The 14,430-nt window shown below is 40.7% G+C and overlaps 1 protein-coding gene across 3 annotated transcripts in view; it reads right to left on the bottom strand.

The window, feature by feature from the left end:
• DNAJC13 (DnaJ heat shock protein family (Hsp40) member C13) overlaps positions 1-14,430 on the bottom strand; it is a 130,006-nt gene extending 115,576 nt beyond the window's left edge. For all 3 annotated transcript variants that reach the window (XR_015696376.1, XM_087712949.1, XM_087712950.1), the window contains exons 1-3: positions 14,264-14,430; positions 3,906-3,986; positions 640-715 (exon numbers count right to left, since the gene is read on the bottom strand). Coding sequence is in view for 2 of the 3 variants with exons in the window: in XM_087712949.1 (XP_087569075.1) it covers positions 640-715; positions 3,906-3,973 (144 nt within the window). In the remaining variant the exon portion in view is untranslated. The remainder of the gene's footprint in view (positions 1-639; positions 716-3,905; positions 3,987-14,263) is intronic.

Below are 14,430 nucleotides of genomic sequence, written 5' to 3'. Positions count from 1 at the left end.
GCATACAACAGTTATTGAAAGCAAAGGTTCACATGTTTTTGCTACCCACTGAGGTATGTAGCTTTGGACCATTTTCCTCAATAAATAAGAAGATTCTTAGGCTATATTTCGGCAAAAATATTGGACATTCAAAAGGATTCACAAACTTTTAAGCACCTCTATGCATCTTACAGCTCTACCTTCTGCAAAGCAAATATTGAGTCATCATGTACAAAATAAATTACAAATTATTCTAATTTATAATCTATAAAGTTTCAAATAAACCCACAAAGCAGGATGAAAACTAAGAAATTAAAATTAATAAATATGAAGTATCACTTTAATAACTAGCAACTATTATCATCTAATCCCATAAAACCAACTCAATCTTTTATCAATTTTAAATAATAGTTATACAACTTCATAATTCAGTATTCCTGTTTAGAGAAAAATGAGCTAAATGGTCATAAAATATATGTTGCTAGTTTCCTAACTGGACATTTTTTTAAAAAAAGTTAATTATTCTGAATATATATCAAGCAGCATAAATTCATTTTATGTTTATTAATTTATGCAAGTGAGACAATATTCTTTTCATTCTCTGAATCATTTTCACACAGAAGTTAATAAATACTCTTGGGGGAATATATTTCTAATTACCTGATTTGTAACTTCTAATGTATTAGGATTGTATGTTGTGATGGCATGAGTTCCAACTGAAAAGACTCGTTTATACCTATATTAGCACGAGAAACAAGGCTTTAGATTTACATGAAAATACACAGAATGTTATCTATATTATTACCTAGACTAGTGATGGCTAACCTTTTTTTCCTTGGGTGCTGAAAGTGCATGCGTGACAACATGCATGTGAATGCCGATACCCATAGTGCAGTGCCCCCTGCAGGCCCTGCTATCACACCGCGTTTTCCCCACATATGCATGTGCCCCCGGGCCACATTTTGCTACTAGCAGGCCTTCCTGAAGACTCCTGGGACCAAAAACGGGGATGGCTTTGGCTCTTCCCTAACAAGAGAAGATTGGTACCCAGCCTTGACTTGAAATGGGGAGCTGCTCCAGATCCTCATTCCCCAAATGAGTTTGCCGCATTCAATGGGAGGGGGAGACCAAAAAGAGAGCGAAAGCCATCCCCAAGCTATTAAACTAAAATATTCCAAGCATTATGAATCACATGCTCCTTTGGGCCAGGAAGGTGGCGTTTACAAGCTACATGAAGTTGAGCTGTCCATCTTGTGACGCAAGTCCAGAGAACAGCAAGATGGGGGGGGGTGTTTTCTGGAAAGAGGAGAGGGCCGTCGTTCCTCTATTTCTGAGAAAATGAGTGAGCAAGGCAACGATTTAGCATCCAAACAGCTGGGCTTCCCTAACCATCATACTCCTGATGAGCAGGGATGACTATACGCTCTTGTTTCTCGCCTGTTACTAATGTCACTGGCCACAAAGGACATCCGTTTGGAGAAGAGGTGATTTTCACCTGGTGTCCGTAATTCGGAGCCTCTGGTCTGGCCTTGTAGCGGAAAAGGCAAGCATTAAAAAATGAATATCCTGCAGCCTGTTTTTCATCCCAGGAGGCTTCAGGAAGGCCCACTATCACTAAAACGGGGTTGGGAGGGCTCCCTCCTTACTTTAGCTGAGTGACTGAGTGCTTTTTAAAGTGGAGAGCCACCACTGATTTCCAGGGCCTTTCTGCCCCAACAAGAATTAGAAAGTAAGCAGAGCAAATGAGGGTGGAACCGAGTTTTTTCCGGAAAGTCGGAGGAGCAATCAGCTCATTTAACTGTACAAGAGGTCCAAGCAAGGTATGTTTGCACAGGTTGTGCACTCTGTGCGCTCTTACTGCTGAGCTCAAGTAACTGCATTCGTGCATGAGCCCCCACACTTGTACACATCCACATCACTCTTTAAGGAGGAAACAGGTGAGAAAAGCCGTCTTAATGGCCAAAAGCACTTGAAAGCAGCCGATGGAGCGCAATGTTAATTAACTGTCTCTGAGAGATCTTGCCTGTTGCAATTTTTCAAGCCAAAGGCACTTAGGAGGCACATACGCACTCAGGAAGGAAAAAGATCAGATGGAGAAAGGGGTGAAGAAGCAATGGCCATTGTCCCCCCTTGCAAATGTGCCGCAGCCAAGTGCCACCACCTTTCTGGTCCCTTTCTCGGCGATTCCCACTCAGGGGTGAGAAGAAGAGGCAAGCAGGCTTTTTAGGGAGTTATCCTCACCCAGCAGCAGCTGAGAGAGTCAATCTTGCAAACTCATTTGGCCAACACATTTGAGGAATGAGGATCCAAGTGGATCCATTTTGGGCCTTGCAGGCCTCCCTGAAGTCTCCTAGGACCAAAAACAGGGTGTGGGGGGGACGCACTGCACACACCCCTCCCCCCGCATTTGTGCATGACCCCCTGCGCTCCCCCATTCGTCTCCTGCAGGCATCAGAGACCCGGAAATCTGCTGGCCGGCAGGAGGTGCACACACATCTGTGGTGGATCTGAGTTGGGCAATGGCTCACATGCCCGCAGAAAGAGCTCGCAGAAAGGTGCCATAGGTTTGCCATAGGTTTTCACAGTGCTAGACTATATAAAGGTGTACAAGTTATATTTTTATGTTCTATATTTATTAAAGCATGCTGCTATGGTTCATAAATCTTATAATAGCCATAATATATGAGAACCAGTTTGGTGTAGCGGTTTATTCCTGGCCTAGAAACCAAGTCTGTGAGTTCTAATCCTGCCTTAGGCATGAAAGCCAGTTGCGTAACTTTGGGCAATTCATTCATTCTATTTCAGCTCTGCTCATCTCACAGAACTGTTATGGAGAAAATAGGAGGAGGAAAGAGAATTATGTATGTTTGCTGCCTTGAATTTCTTATACAGTAATAAAAGTGGATTAAAAATTGAATGAACAAAAATATATTATGATATAGAAATTATACAATATTAAAATTATCACATTTATCGTACAATAAGTATATATTGTAATAGTATATGTAATATGATTTGTTTTCATTTAAGATAACGGGTGAATCTACCCATAGCTTAATGTTAATTCCAACACTTTATTCAACAATCAGAGATAAAACAAAAGTATGGCTTAATATGAAATGTTAATTAGGCTATTATACAATAATCATCTGAAATAAATGCCACCAATATTTAAAAAAATGAGAAAGAATATTAATGTCAATATACAAAACAAAATTACATGGGAAAATTATTATATAATATATATGAAAAAGAATGTCTCATAAAAACAGTAATATCAGGGGCAGGAGGAGGAAGGGAAGAAGAAGAATGCACTTGAAATGAAGCGAATATGTTGCTGAATCTTTAACTCAACTGACAAAAACTATAAGCAGGTGTCAGAAAAAAATTATACAAGAACTTGCTAATAAAATAGGAGTATGCAGAAAATGTGGCATGTTCCATTTCCATACCCATTTCAGGATATTTTACTGATACAAATGTATTTTTTACTTGTCCTAACTTTTCCAACAATTATTAACAGGCCAATTACAGGCCAACTTAGATTTCATTGTATGGGTGTAGTGTATATGTGTTTAGAATTATTTACAAGTTTCAAAGTTTCTACAAGCCAGTAATTCTTTGCTCTTATGCATTAATGTGCTGTCAGGCATGAACAATCAGACTTATATGTGTAAACTTCAAGCTGACTACTTTATTATGTTTTGCCTATAAAACAGGAAATTTTCCAGTCTGGCAGTCTACTTCTGGGAACAATTATATAAGGTTTCAAGGAACTTGAGGGGGTTTGACCTTAGCTTTTTTGCAGTTGTGTATGACTCCAGGCTAGCTCTATACTTGAACCCTCCTCATTGCCAGCCTATATGTTTCTCAACATGTGCTGACAATTCAAAATATAAATTTCAGCTCATAGCTATGTTACTTACCTTCCTCTCCATGAATGCTTTGTTGTATAAAAGCAGGCCAAATCTTTATTTTCTCTAATTATGTTCATTTTGTGCTACAACCTGCAACAAAAAAACTTAGTATTAAAAAATATTAGCTTCAATAATTTTTGCTTTAGTAATTTAATGTTTAATAAATGTTACATACTAATTTGAAACTTTAAGCAGAACGCATACTAATTGTGCTCATAAAGGGATGCTTATATTATTTTTTTTAATAGCCAAATCATATTTTCTGATTTCCCAATACCCCTTTAGGTTACCAATCATGACTTGGGTTTATAAGCCTCAGTTATGACTTGTTTTCTAAATTTAATTAAATTTCATATTACATGAGATTACAGCACTTCAGATGGTATATTCCTTTTACTATCGCTACATGTTATAAAATGTAAAGATAGTAAAAGGAATATATAAACTGAAGTGCTGTAATCTCATGTAATTTTCTGTATATTTTCTTTATTTTTTTTGGTTTTATGCTGACACACTCTAACTTTCTTTGCATTTAAAATCATCTGTTCAATCATCTGTTTTATACCATGCCTGCCACTAGACAAATTATTTGAAAAATATTTCAGAAAATTTGAAAAAGAACAAGAAGAGTATAATAACAAGGGTTAAGAATTGGTTACAATATACTAAACCATTTCCTGCAATACATTTTGCTATTTGAACATTTCAGTCAAATATATTTAGCTTTAGCAATTAAAGCACCTAACCACATTGCAATTTTTGACACAAAGGAACAGTATGGTTGAAATAGACTTCTAACTGCCTGCAATAAAAATTATAAATTACAATAAAATTAATAGTACACATATAAAATTTAAAATAGATTTATAAAATGACCCACATTCAGGAATCAGATGAAATATTTAAAAGTCTGAGAAAATTGTTTTACAACCCTTTAATCCCTTTATTTGGGGTGGAGTCAGGACATCTGAATGGAGCTGAGTGTTTACTGGCTGGATGCCCTTCTGACTCTATGCATAGTTCACAGCAGATAACTTCACAGCAAATATTTTCTTTTTTTGCCCTGATAGAGAAACATCTGATTCTGCCTAGGATTGAACTCTCAACCTTCCAAGTGGGAGGTTAGTGTCATTACACCAATCAAGTCTGAAAAAATAAAGAAGTATATACACAATGCTAGAAGGACACTGCAGTAAATCTCCAACAGTATTTGAGACAAAAGGTGACAGTAAGTGTTTGGAAGTACAGTGTAGCTTTATGCTGGAATTTTTTTACTGTTTAATCATTGAGTAATGGCTGCAAGACGGAATGTTAATTTTAAATTGTTACTTTTAAAAAGAGAAGGTATGAAGAGGCTATATTTTGTTCAAATAAGTAATTGAAGACTAGAAGATTGTAATAAGAGTGATATAAAGTGGAAATAAAAAATGTAAGGCTACATGGCATGCTTAGCCATTCTTTCAACATTGAGCAGGAAGTAAAACAGGAAAGTGTGATTACTCTATAGTTTAATATATTTATGCAGAGATGTACCAAAAGTGAATACAATGATCATAAATATATGAATATTTTGAATGCAAATAATAAATAGTATAGTTAAGAATATCAATGCATCAAAAATAAAAACAATTGTATTTGACAAGAAAATGGGCGTTGGTTCCTACCTGATACGCCCTTTCTCAGGATGGTGGAGACATCATCCAGGCATGGGTATGACTCCGTCAGGATCCAATACAACTGGGTTTACAAGTATTAAAGATATGCCCACGAGGCTCCTCCTCAGAAATAGATGAAGGAGTGACTTGTAGACCACTGTGTAAACTATTTGAAATGATAGATATGATCTCTCCCCAAGGAAAATAGTGGAGAAGAAAAACCAGGAGTAAGTCAAAGTAACAGGGTGGGGCTGGATGATGTCTCCACCATCCTGAGAAAGGGCGCATCAGGTAGGAACCAACGCCCATTCTCCAAGTAGGTGGAGACATCATCCAGGCATGGGACATACCAAAGCCCAATAGTCCCATTGGGAGGGAATGGAATAAGATAAGAAAACTTAAGTAGAAACCACACGCTGCAACACGCGCCATCCGAATGAAGTGTCTGCTGAGGCGTATCTATCAAGCTTGTAGTATCAGATGAACAGAGAAATTGAGGTCCATGTGGCCGCTCGGCATATCACCTCCAAGCTTGAGATGACCAGGTCACAGAGGTGGCCACGCTGCGTGTGGTGTGCGCCATGATATGAGGTGGAACAGGCAGAGAGAGAGCAGAATACGCCCTAGAAATAGTCGCCCGTACCCAACAACCAATGTTTGAAGAGGAGGCCTTAGAGCCTCTCTTACCTCCAGGCTGGAACTTGACGAAAAGAGCCTCAGATCGCCTGAAAATAGTTCGTTTAATATAAACATGTAAAGCACGTCGTACATCAAGGTAGTGCCACTTACATTCCAGCTTGTGTGATGGCTGAGGGCAGAAGTTGGGGAGCACCAATTCCTGGGTTCTATGGAATACAGAATGTACCTTAGGTACAAAGGCCAGGTCAAGCCGAAGGACTACCTTAACCGGATGAAAGATGCATAAATCTTGTCTGATGGACAAGGTTGCCAACTCAGAAACTCGCCTCGCTGAGATAATGGCTACAAGAAAAAACACTTTTAATGTCATGTAAAAACACAGAATGCAAAGGATCAAATGGAGACTGATTCCAGGACTATGGAGACATCCCAGGTCGGGAATCTGTGTATTGTCGGCGGCTTAATATTTGTGGCACCTCTCAAGAAACGACGAATAAGAGGTTCATGAGAAAGGAGCTGAGTAGAAGTCAGAGAGATGACTGAGGACAGGGCTGCGACCTGGCAGCGAAGAGTATTTGGCGAAAGTCCTAGATCCAGCTCGTTGCAGAAACTGGAGAATGTAAGGAATAGAGCCTGTAGAGGACGATGCCCTTTGTATGGCACCAGACAGAGAATTGAGTCCAAGTGGCATCGTAAATGCGGTTAGCAGAAGATCGTCTGAAGGCTTGAATTGTGTGAATGACCTTGGCGGACAGGTTCGCAGTCCTTAGAGCTTCCCACTCAACCTCCAAGCGGTGAGACGCAACCAAGGTAGGTAGAATGACCCTTGGAGGAGCAGCGAGGGGAATTGAGGCAGTTGCTACGGTGGAGCTACAAAGAGGTTCATGAGGTCGGCAATCCAGGGCCTGCGGGGCCACTGGGGCGCAATCAAGATTAGTTCTGCCCTTTCCACCAGCAGTTTTCGCACCATTTGCTGAATGAGAGGGGTAGGGGGAAAGGCATACAGAAGGCCCGGAGGCCACACGCTCCTCAGAACAGCCACACCCTCCCCACCTGGAGTCGCATAGCGTGCAAAGTACCTTGGTAGCTGAGTGTTGTCCTGGGAGGTAAAGAGGTCGAGAACTGAAAGTCCGAACCTGACCGTAAGTTGTTGGAAGATGCGCCGATGTAAGCTCCACTCTCCTGGATTGATGTGCATGTAGCTGAGGTCATCTGCCTGAATGTTTTGGGCCCCTGATATGTGCTCAGCCCGGAGAGACAACAGGTGGGTTTCCACCCAAGATATCAGTTGGAAAGACAGAGTCTGGGATTTTGTCCCCCCCCCCTGCCGGTTTTGTGTGCTTTGGTGGTGGTATTGTCCATAAGGATGAGTACGTGCACATTGGCCACGAAAGATTCGAACCGAAGCAGGGCGAGAAACACGGCTCTTAGCTCCAACCAGTTGATACTGTTCCTCTGGTCGGAGCATGACCAAAGGCCTTGGGCCGTGTGCGACAGAATGTGAGCTCCCCAGCCTTGCATCCATTGTTAGAGTGATGCATAAGTGGGGGGTCGCAAAATAGAGATCCCTGTTCCACGGCAGGGGAGAGCCACCAGTGCAGGGATCACCTTCCAAGGTCAGGCGAATTCTGTGTGTCAAGCAACTGCAGTCTGCCTTCTGATATGGGAGCAGCAGCCATTGGAGCTGGCGACTGTGGAATCTGGCCCACGGAACGATGTGGAAAGCGGACACCATCTTTCTCAGAAGTTGAGACAGTTGAATGAGAGGAACCATCTGTTGGCCATGGATGGATGAGACAAGGTCGCGAATGCTCACCTGCCTTTCTGGAGATAAGAATACCTGTTCCAGAGAAATGTCTATCACTGCCCCCAGGTGCGTGAGACAAGTTGTGAACTGCAGGTGACTCTTCTTCAAGTTGACCAGAAAGCCGTGGTCCTCTAGGATCTGAAGGGTGAGCTGGACATCCCGGTGGGCCTGATGTGATGACCTGGATAGTAATAAAATATCATCAAGATAACATTCTAACCGGCAGAGATCTGAGATGGGCAGCCAGAGCAGCAAGGATCTTAGTAAAAATCCTTGAGGCCGAGAATAAGCCGAATGGAAGTGTTTGGTATTGGAAATGATTCCCTTCATAAAAAAAACGGAGAAATTTCCTGTGATCTAGAAGAATAGGGATATGGAGGTATGCCTTTGTGAGGTCAATGGAGGAGAGAAGTTCATTGGGTCGAATGCTCTCCAGAATGGACAGCAGAGAGTGCATTTTAAACCTCCGGTAGACTATAAATTTGTTTAGAAATTTGAGGTCGAGAATTGCTCGCCAACCTCCCGAAGATTAGGCACTATGAAGAGACGGGAATAAAAACCCCACCCCTGTTGCTCAAGGGGCACCTCCTCGATGGCTTGAATTTGGAGGAGATGGCCGATAGCTAGTTCAACCAGATGTTTTTTGGAAATGTCTCTAGAGACAGGACATGGTACGAAAGTCTGCAGGGGACTGGAGAGAAATTCCAGGGCCAGGCCAAAATGGACAGTACGCCTGATCCAGAAGTCATTGGTGATGTCATCCCAGCAACCAGCGAAGGCTGACAGACGGCACCCAATAGGGAGGTTTTCAAAGATTTCATTTCTGCTTTCAAAAGGTACGGTTTGAGCCGCTCTTGAAGGCCTTTCTATCAGAGAATCGCTGGGAGTTCCGGTTGGACCTGTCTTGGGGGAGCCTGTCGCTGAGGACGGGGGTAGGCAAATCCCCCATCCGTCCCACGAAAGGACAACCTGCGGAAGAAAGAAGAAGGTTTAGGGTCAGTCTTGCGGTTTGCAGAAGGAAGCATCTTGCGCTTGTCCTTGGACTCTACCAAGTGAGGTTCCAAAGGCAGACCAAAGAGCAGACTGGGTGAGAAAGGGGCAAATGCCAAACGCCACTTTGCTCTGGCCTCCGCCTGGCATTGCTTCAACCAAAGAAGACGCCTCATGGTGATTGTAGAAGCCATCTGGAGGAGAAACGAGCCGCATCCAGAGAAATATCCGCCACGTACTCCGCCACTTGAGCTTGTTGATATCCTGGTGAGCGCAGGAATCGTCACTTTGAGCTTGTTGATATCCTGGTGAGCGCAGGAATGGCCAGGAGGGATCCTGTCCTGCATCTGCTTCAGTCAACGAAGAGCCACCCTATTGAAAAAGGAAGCAGAAGAGGCGACCCTGACCGCCCATGTGGCAGACTGATAGGCCTTTACCAGTGATTGCTCAAAGCGTTTGTCCTCAGGACGGAGAGCGTCCTCTGGAGCATTGGTGGCCGCATTGGGAGATGACTGAGAGACCACAGGAAGATCAATGAAAGGAACCTCCAAAAGTTTAGAGAGCTCTGTGCTGACATTGTACAACTGTTTGTCCAGAGTAGAAGGGAGGGGTTCTGACCCCGGAGACACCCACTGGTTTTGAATTACTTCCAGGAATAGTTTTGGGGAAGGAACTATATCCTTTTCAACGGGTGGACATGAAAAGAGGGGATCTGGGTGTCAGATTTGTCGACCTCTGCAGAGGAGAATGGTTTTGAGGCCAGAATACCAGAGACCTTTTTGGCCTTAAACAAGAGGGAGCAAAACAAGGCAGGCTTGAACAGGCCCAATAAGGCAGAAGGAGCAGGAGTCAAGTCCTCATCCTCTGACAGGAAATGGCCACCACAGATTTCACACCTAATTCAAACTGCCGCCCAGGTAGACAGGGCCCTGAGGAAGGGCTGAGGTAGCAAGCCGACAAGGTGGATTATTGGAAGACAATTAGCTGCCCGCCAAACGCTCCGGCATCAGGAGCAGAATTTGAAACCGTATGAAGGACACTGCTGGGGCAGCAAGAAGAGGCGGTGGCATGCGAAATGCTGATTCCTGTGACTGCTGCGATTAGAAGCGGCTTTTCCGGCGGTGCAGCTGCAGCGATCATCTCGTCGGGTGGCACGGCTGCAGCATTTGGCTCCTTTGGCAACTGAGAGATTGGTCTTTTGGGCAGCACGGCAGCGGTGAGAGACAATGAAAGGAGCCTGGGGGAAAACCTCATAGGCTGGCCACCAATGCTCTCCGTTGCTGAAGCAACCAAGCCAGAGAGAGACAAAAGCCTCCTAGAGGCTGCAACGCCTTAAAGGAGAGAAGAAGTAGCGCAAATCGAACACAATTTGAGAGGAAGCCAATTAGAGAATTTTTGGAAAGATTTTAGAGAAATTTTAGAGAAAAGGTGATTAATTAGCAAGGAGAGATACAGAGACACAGCTAATCAAAGGATTGACTGAGTCTATTTCTGGGGAGGACCCTCGTGGGCATGTCTTTAATACTTGTAGACCCAGTCGTATTGGATCCTGACGGAGTCATACCCATGCTTGAATGAGGTCTCCACCTACTTGGAGAATGGAAGGGAAAAAAACCACCAGAGCAAGAAGAGAAATGCAGAATTTCTAAAGGATGGACAAATTTTAAGATTTGCAAATGTACGTAGAAAGTGTTGAAAAGGATGTTTGTTAAAGGAAATAAATACGGCAATGCACTAGAACCTTGATGGTGAACCTATGGCACGGGTGGCACATGTGCACCTAGCAGCTGTACTCTTCTGGGTTCTGCTGCACATGTGCACACTGGAACCCAAAAAGAAGCAGCTAGCCGCTGCAAATGCACGCAACAGAACCAGAAAGAGCTGCACACATGCGCATCAGTCAGCTGCTCTTTTTCAATTTCTAGTGCTCTGGCGTAAGCGCTTGTTTCGGCACTCAGTGCCGAAAAGGTTAACCATCACTGCACTAGATAATGCTTCTACCTACTTTGATATATGGAAATGGAAACGCAATATTTCATGAAAAACATAAAAATAAACTGAAGGTAGCTGGAATGAGGTACCTAAAAGTGTGTAGTAAAACAATAAAATACAAATGGTGAAGAAATATAGATTGAAAAGAGAATGACCAGTACACAAGTAATACTTCTTTTTATTGTGTAGAAAGAATGAGGACTGAAGTATAAAACAAACAAAAGTAAATGATTCTTGAGGAAGTATCTTTGCATAAAGTTGTAATAGGATGGAATTGATTATATTCTTTTAAAAATGTGAAGAGAAATTTAAAGAGCAAAAAGCAGGGTGTTAGGTAGTGTTTGAATATGATGGAAAGAATGATGGTTTGTAAGGGGAGAAGGGAGAAAAACAGTTAATGGTGTTGGAATAGCTTTAGCTATATTTCCTTTTCTATGTATTTTTAAGATTTTTCAAAATCTAACAATGCAGTAAAAAAAAGGCCTTCCATATGTTGAAGATTAATCCATTACACAAATGTTTTGTCTTAAAGGAGAGGGAAACAAATGTGGCCTGCATGGCTGAAACCTTCTGAAATGCATCTGACCATAAGTTATGTGGAAAAATCAAGTAAGTATTCACATATAGTGACTCATGTTTATTTTGAAATTCTGTTTATGATGTAGTTCTCATTAGTAATTTAAGTGCAAATGTATGCCTAGATATACTAGTTTATGAAATTTAACATCAGCCAAAATCTATTTGCAGTTCTTATATTCTCTAACTAAACAAGCAGAATGTTTCCTCTATTCATAGCATTTTATTATACATGTAAAAGCTGTTCTTCAGTTCTTAATGTGTTTCGACTGCAGTGTTATAAGATATATTCTATATACAGCCTTTACATTTCAAGATTACACATTTTTAGTAATTCCTTCAAACTTAAATTCAGTTAAATCTTTTCATTAGGTATTACTTTGACACAAACATGAAACACTGTTGCAAACTTAAATGAAGGTTTTTTTCAGAGTAGTTTTATTGAACTTAGTTAATTTTTATAGCTATTTCTTATATAAAGGAAAATAAAAAAACTCTGCCAGCACAGTGTGTGTCTACATGCGCACGTGTGTCACCATTTAAACTGTTTTTCACTGCAGTCAATGACATTATATAAACTTTGTTAACAAAAAAGGGCAATGTCCACTTACCAAGAAGTAAATCTCAATGTAACAAGCTTTATTTTCACCTAATTTATAAATTTCATCTTTTTTTCTAAAATGAAAAACTCTGCTGAAAAGCAAAACATTGCAATGTATTTAAAATACTTCGTAAGCTGTCTCACTGATTTATGTTCTGTTTCATTCATGAAAAAAGCTGAAAATGAAGGCTAGTTTTATTAAAATTTAAAAGCAATGCTCAAATATTATCCCAAAATAAACAAGTCAATAAAGTCAGTAAAACTACAAATATGTATAGTATGTTAGCACTAAAATACACAGTGATGATTTAAACACAATGGATTTTTTAAAAGGAAATATTTTTCCTATTAATAATCAATCTGAAAATCAGTGAAGTAAAATGTTTTGCCTCTTTAAATTTAAAACACAAAATTGAATCTGGAAAATTAGAGATATTGATAGAATCTTATTCAAATAATGGATGAATATATTTCTTAAAGCTGTATATTAAAAACTTTCCCAAACCTAGTGGAACTTGGTTCTGAATTATCACAGTTTATTGAACAATGTATATAGTGTTTCACTTTGTTAAAATTCTGAAATCATTCACTGCAAAACTAGACATAAACTCAGGGGATATCAAAACAGTTATTAAGACTAAGCTGTCAATATAAGATCAAAGGAAATGTACTATAATTTACAGGATTGCAACAGAATTTTGGAAAAGGTGCTAAACGAGTAATTACAATCTGCAAATAGCATTTGAAAATAGGTGGAAACATTTTCACCAAACTATATTAAACTATTCCTGAAACTGTAAAACGGAGTAGAAACGGATAGCAGCCTAGTTTATCTACATCCAGAATTGGCATATTACAGAATTTGCATGTTAACTGGCATAAAAACGATAACTAACATTGTATGCATAACTCTTTCTTTGCAGAAAACCTTATTTTACAGGTAACGAAATCTCAGAATGCATGTATAGGGTTAGGTTTTTTTTTTAAGAAAATGCATAAAATGCAGTGATATGGGCAGTATGGAAATTTAATGAATAAGTAAATACACTATACTTATGAATCCTAAATCCTAAAGGTAATATCATATACTGGGTGCTAACGATTGTATAATTGCAATCAAAAAAACATTTGCTTAAGTCCTCATATATATAAACATTCACGCTTGAATGATACACAAGATAAAATTCTGCAACTCCTTTAGATTTTTATATAATACCTTTCCTGGCAAAGAGAAACAAATACAGTACTGATAATTCTATCTGTGGGTGCACCTCTTAATTTTTCTTCAAAAACAGAACATGCAACACACAAACATATTTACTGTTTCTAGAAAAGGCTATTGATTTAGTTAGGATTAAGTTTGTGAGCCATCAGTTTTCTGCAAGCCCTTGCAAAAATACAGTACAGGGAACTTCAAACCACCATATATAGTTAAAAGAGAAAGACATTTCCATAACAGCAACTTGAAACCCGTTGTATGAATTTCAGCTCATAGTATAAGCTAAACATTTTGGCATACATAATTGCCAAAATGTTTGGAAGTTAAAAGCATAAACTAACAGTTCTGCTTAGGTTATATCACTACTACTACTGGGTACTTTTCTGACAGAGCAGATAAAGATACTGCTTGTGTTGGACAAGGAAGACAGACGACATGGAAGAGATACTGTGGCCATCAGCCTTCACTATCCTGAAAACTACAAACAAGGAGCATATGGACCAATAGAGCAGGAACAGCCAAAGGGACAGCAGCTACGGGAATAAATTCAGGTACATGAACACCCCTATGGTAATGAATTTCTTGCCTACGGCCCAGCTAAAAGAAAGCTCGAAAATTTCACACAAAAGTTTGGGTTGGCGGGGAGGGGGAGAGCCGGATGCTTGCTCTTCCTCATTTACTATTTCAGTGCATGGGGAGCAGACTGGCTGAATCAAAAGAGCCTCGGCTCACAAAAGAGGTAGACAATCCCTAGTTACACCTTTTGTCTTCCTATCCACGCTTTTTTGCAAAGCTTTTCCTGAATCTCTCTTCCATTTTCATTTTTCCATCCATTTACCCTGACCCGCTGCAGTGGTTCCCCAAGCCTTGCACAGAAAAGAAACGTACCGAGCCAACAACACTCGAAACAATTTCAAGTGGTGCTGCGGAGGAGCAGCTTCTTCCTAGTTGGACTTCACGGCTACTCGAAACTCGTCTAGTACTATTCAGAGATGAGATGTGGAGGCAGCCATTTTCACTCGGGCAGGGAAGTCAGCCACCATGCGCACGCGCAG

Source organism: Thamnophis sirtalis, unplaced genomic scaffold (genome assembly GCF_051295495.1).
Source record: "Thamnophis sirtalis isolate CommonGarterSnake01/CBP01778 unplaced genomic scaffold, rThaSir2_p1.2 scaffold_4, whole genome shotgun sequence".
Classification (NCBI taxonomy): Eukaryota; Metazoa; Chordata; class Lepidosauria; order Squamata; family Natricidae; genus Thamnophis; species Thamnophis sirtalis.
This window is presented reverse-complemented; position numbering and strand designations above follow the sequence as displayed.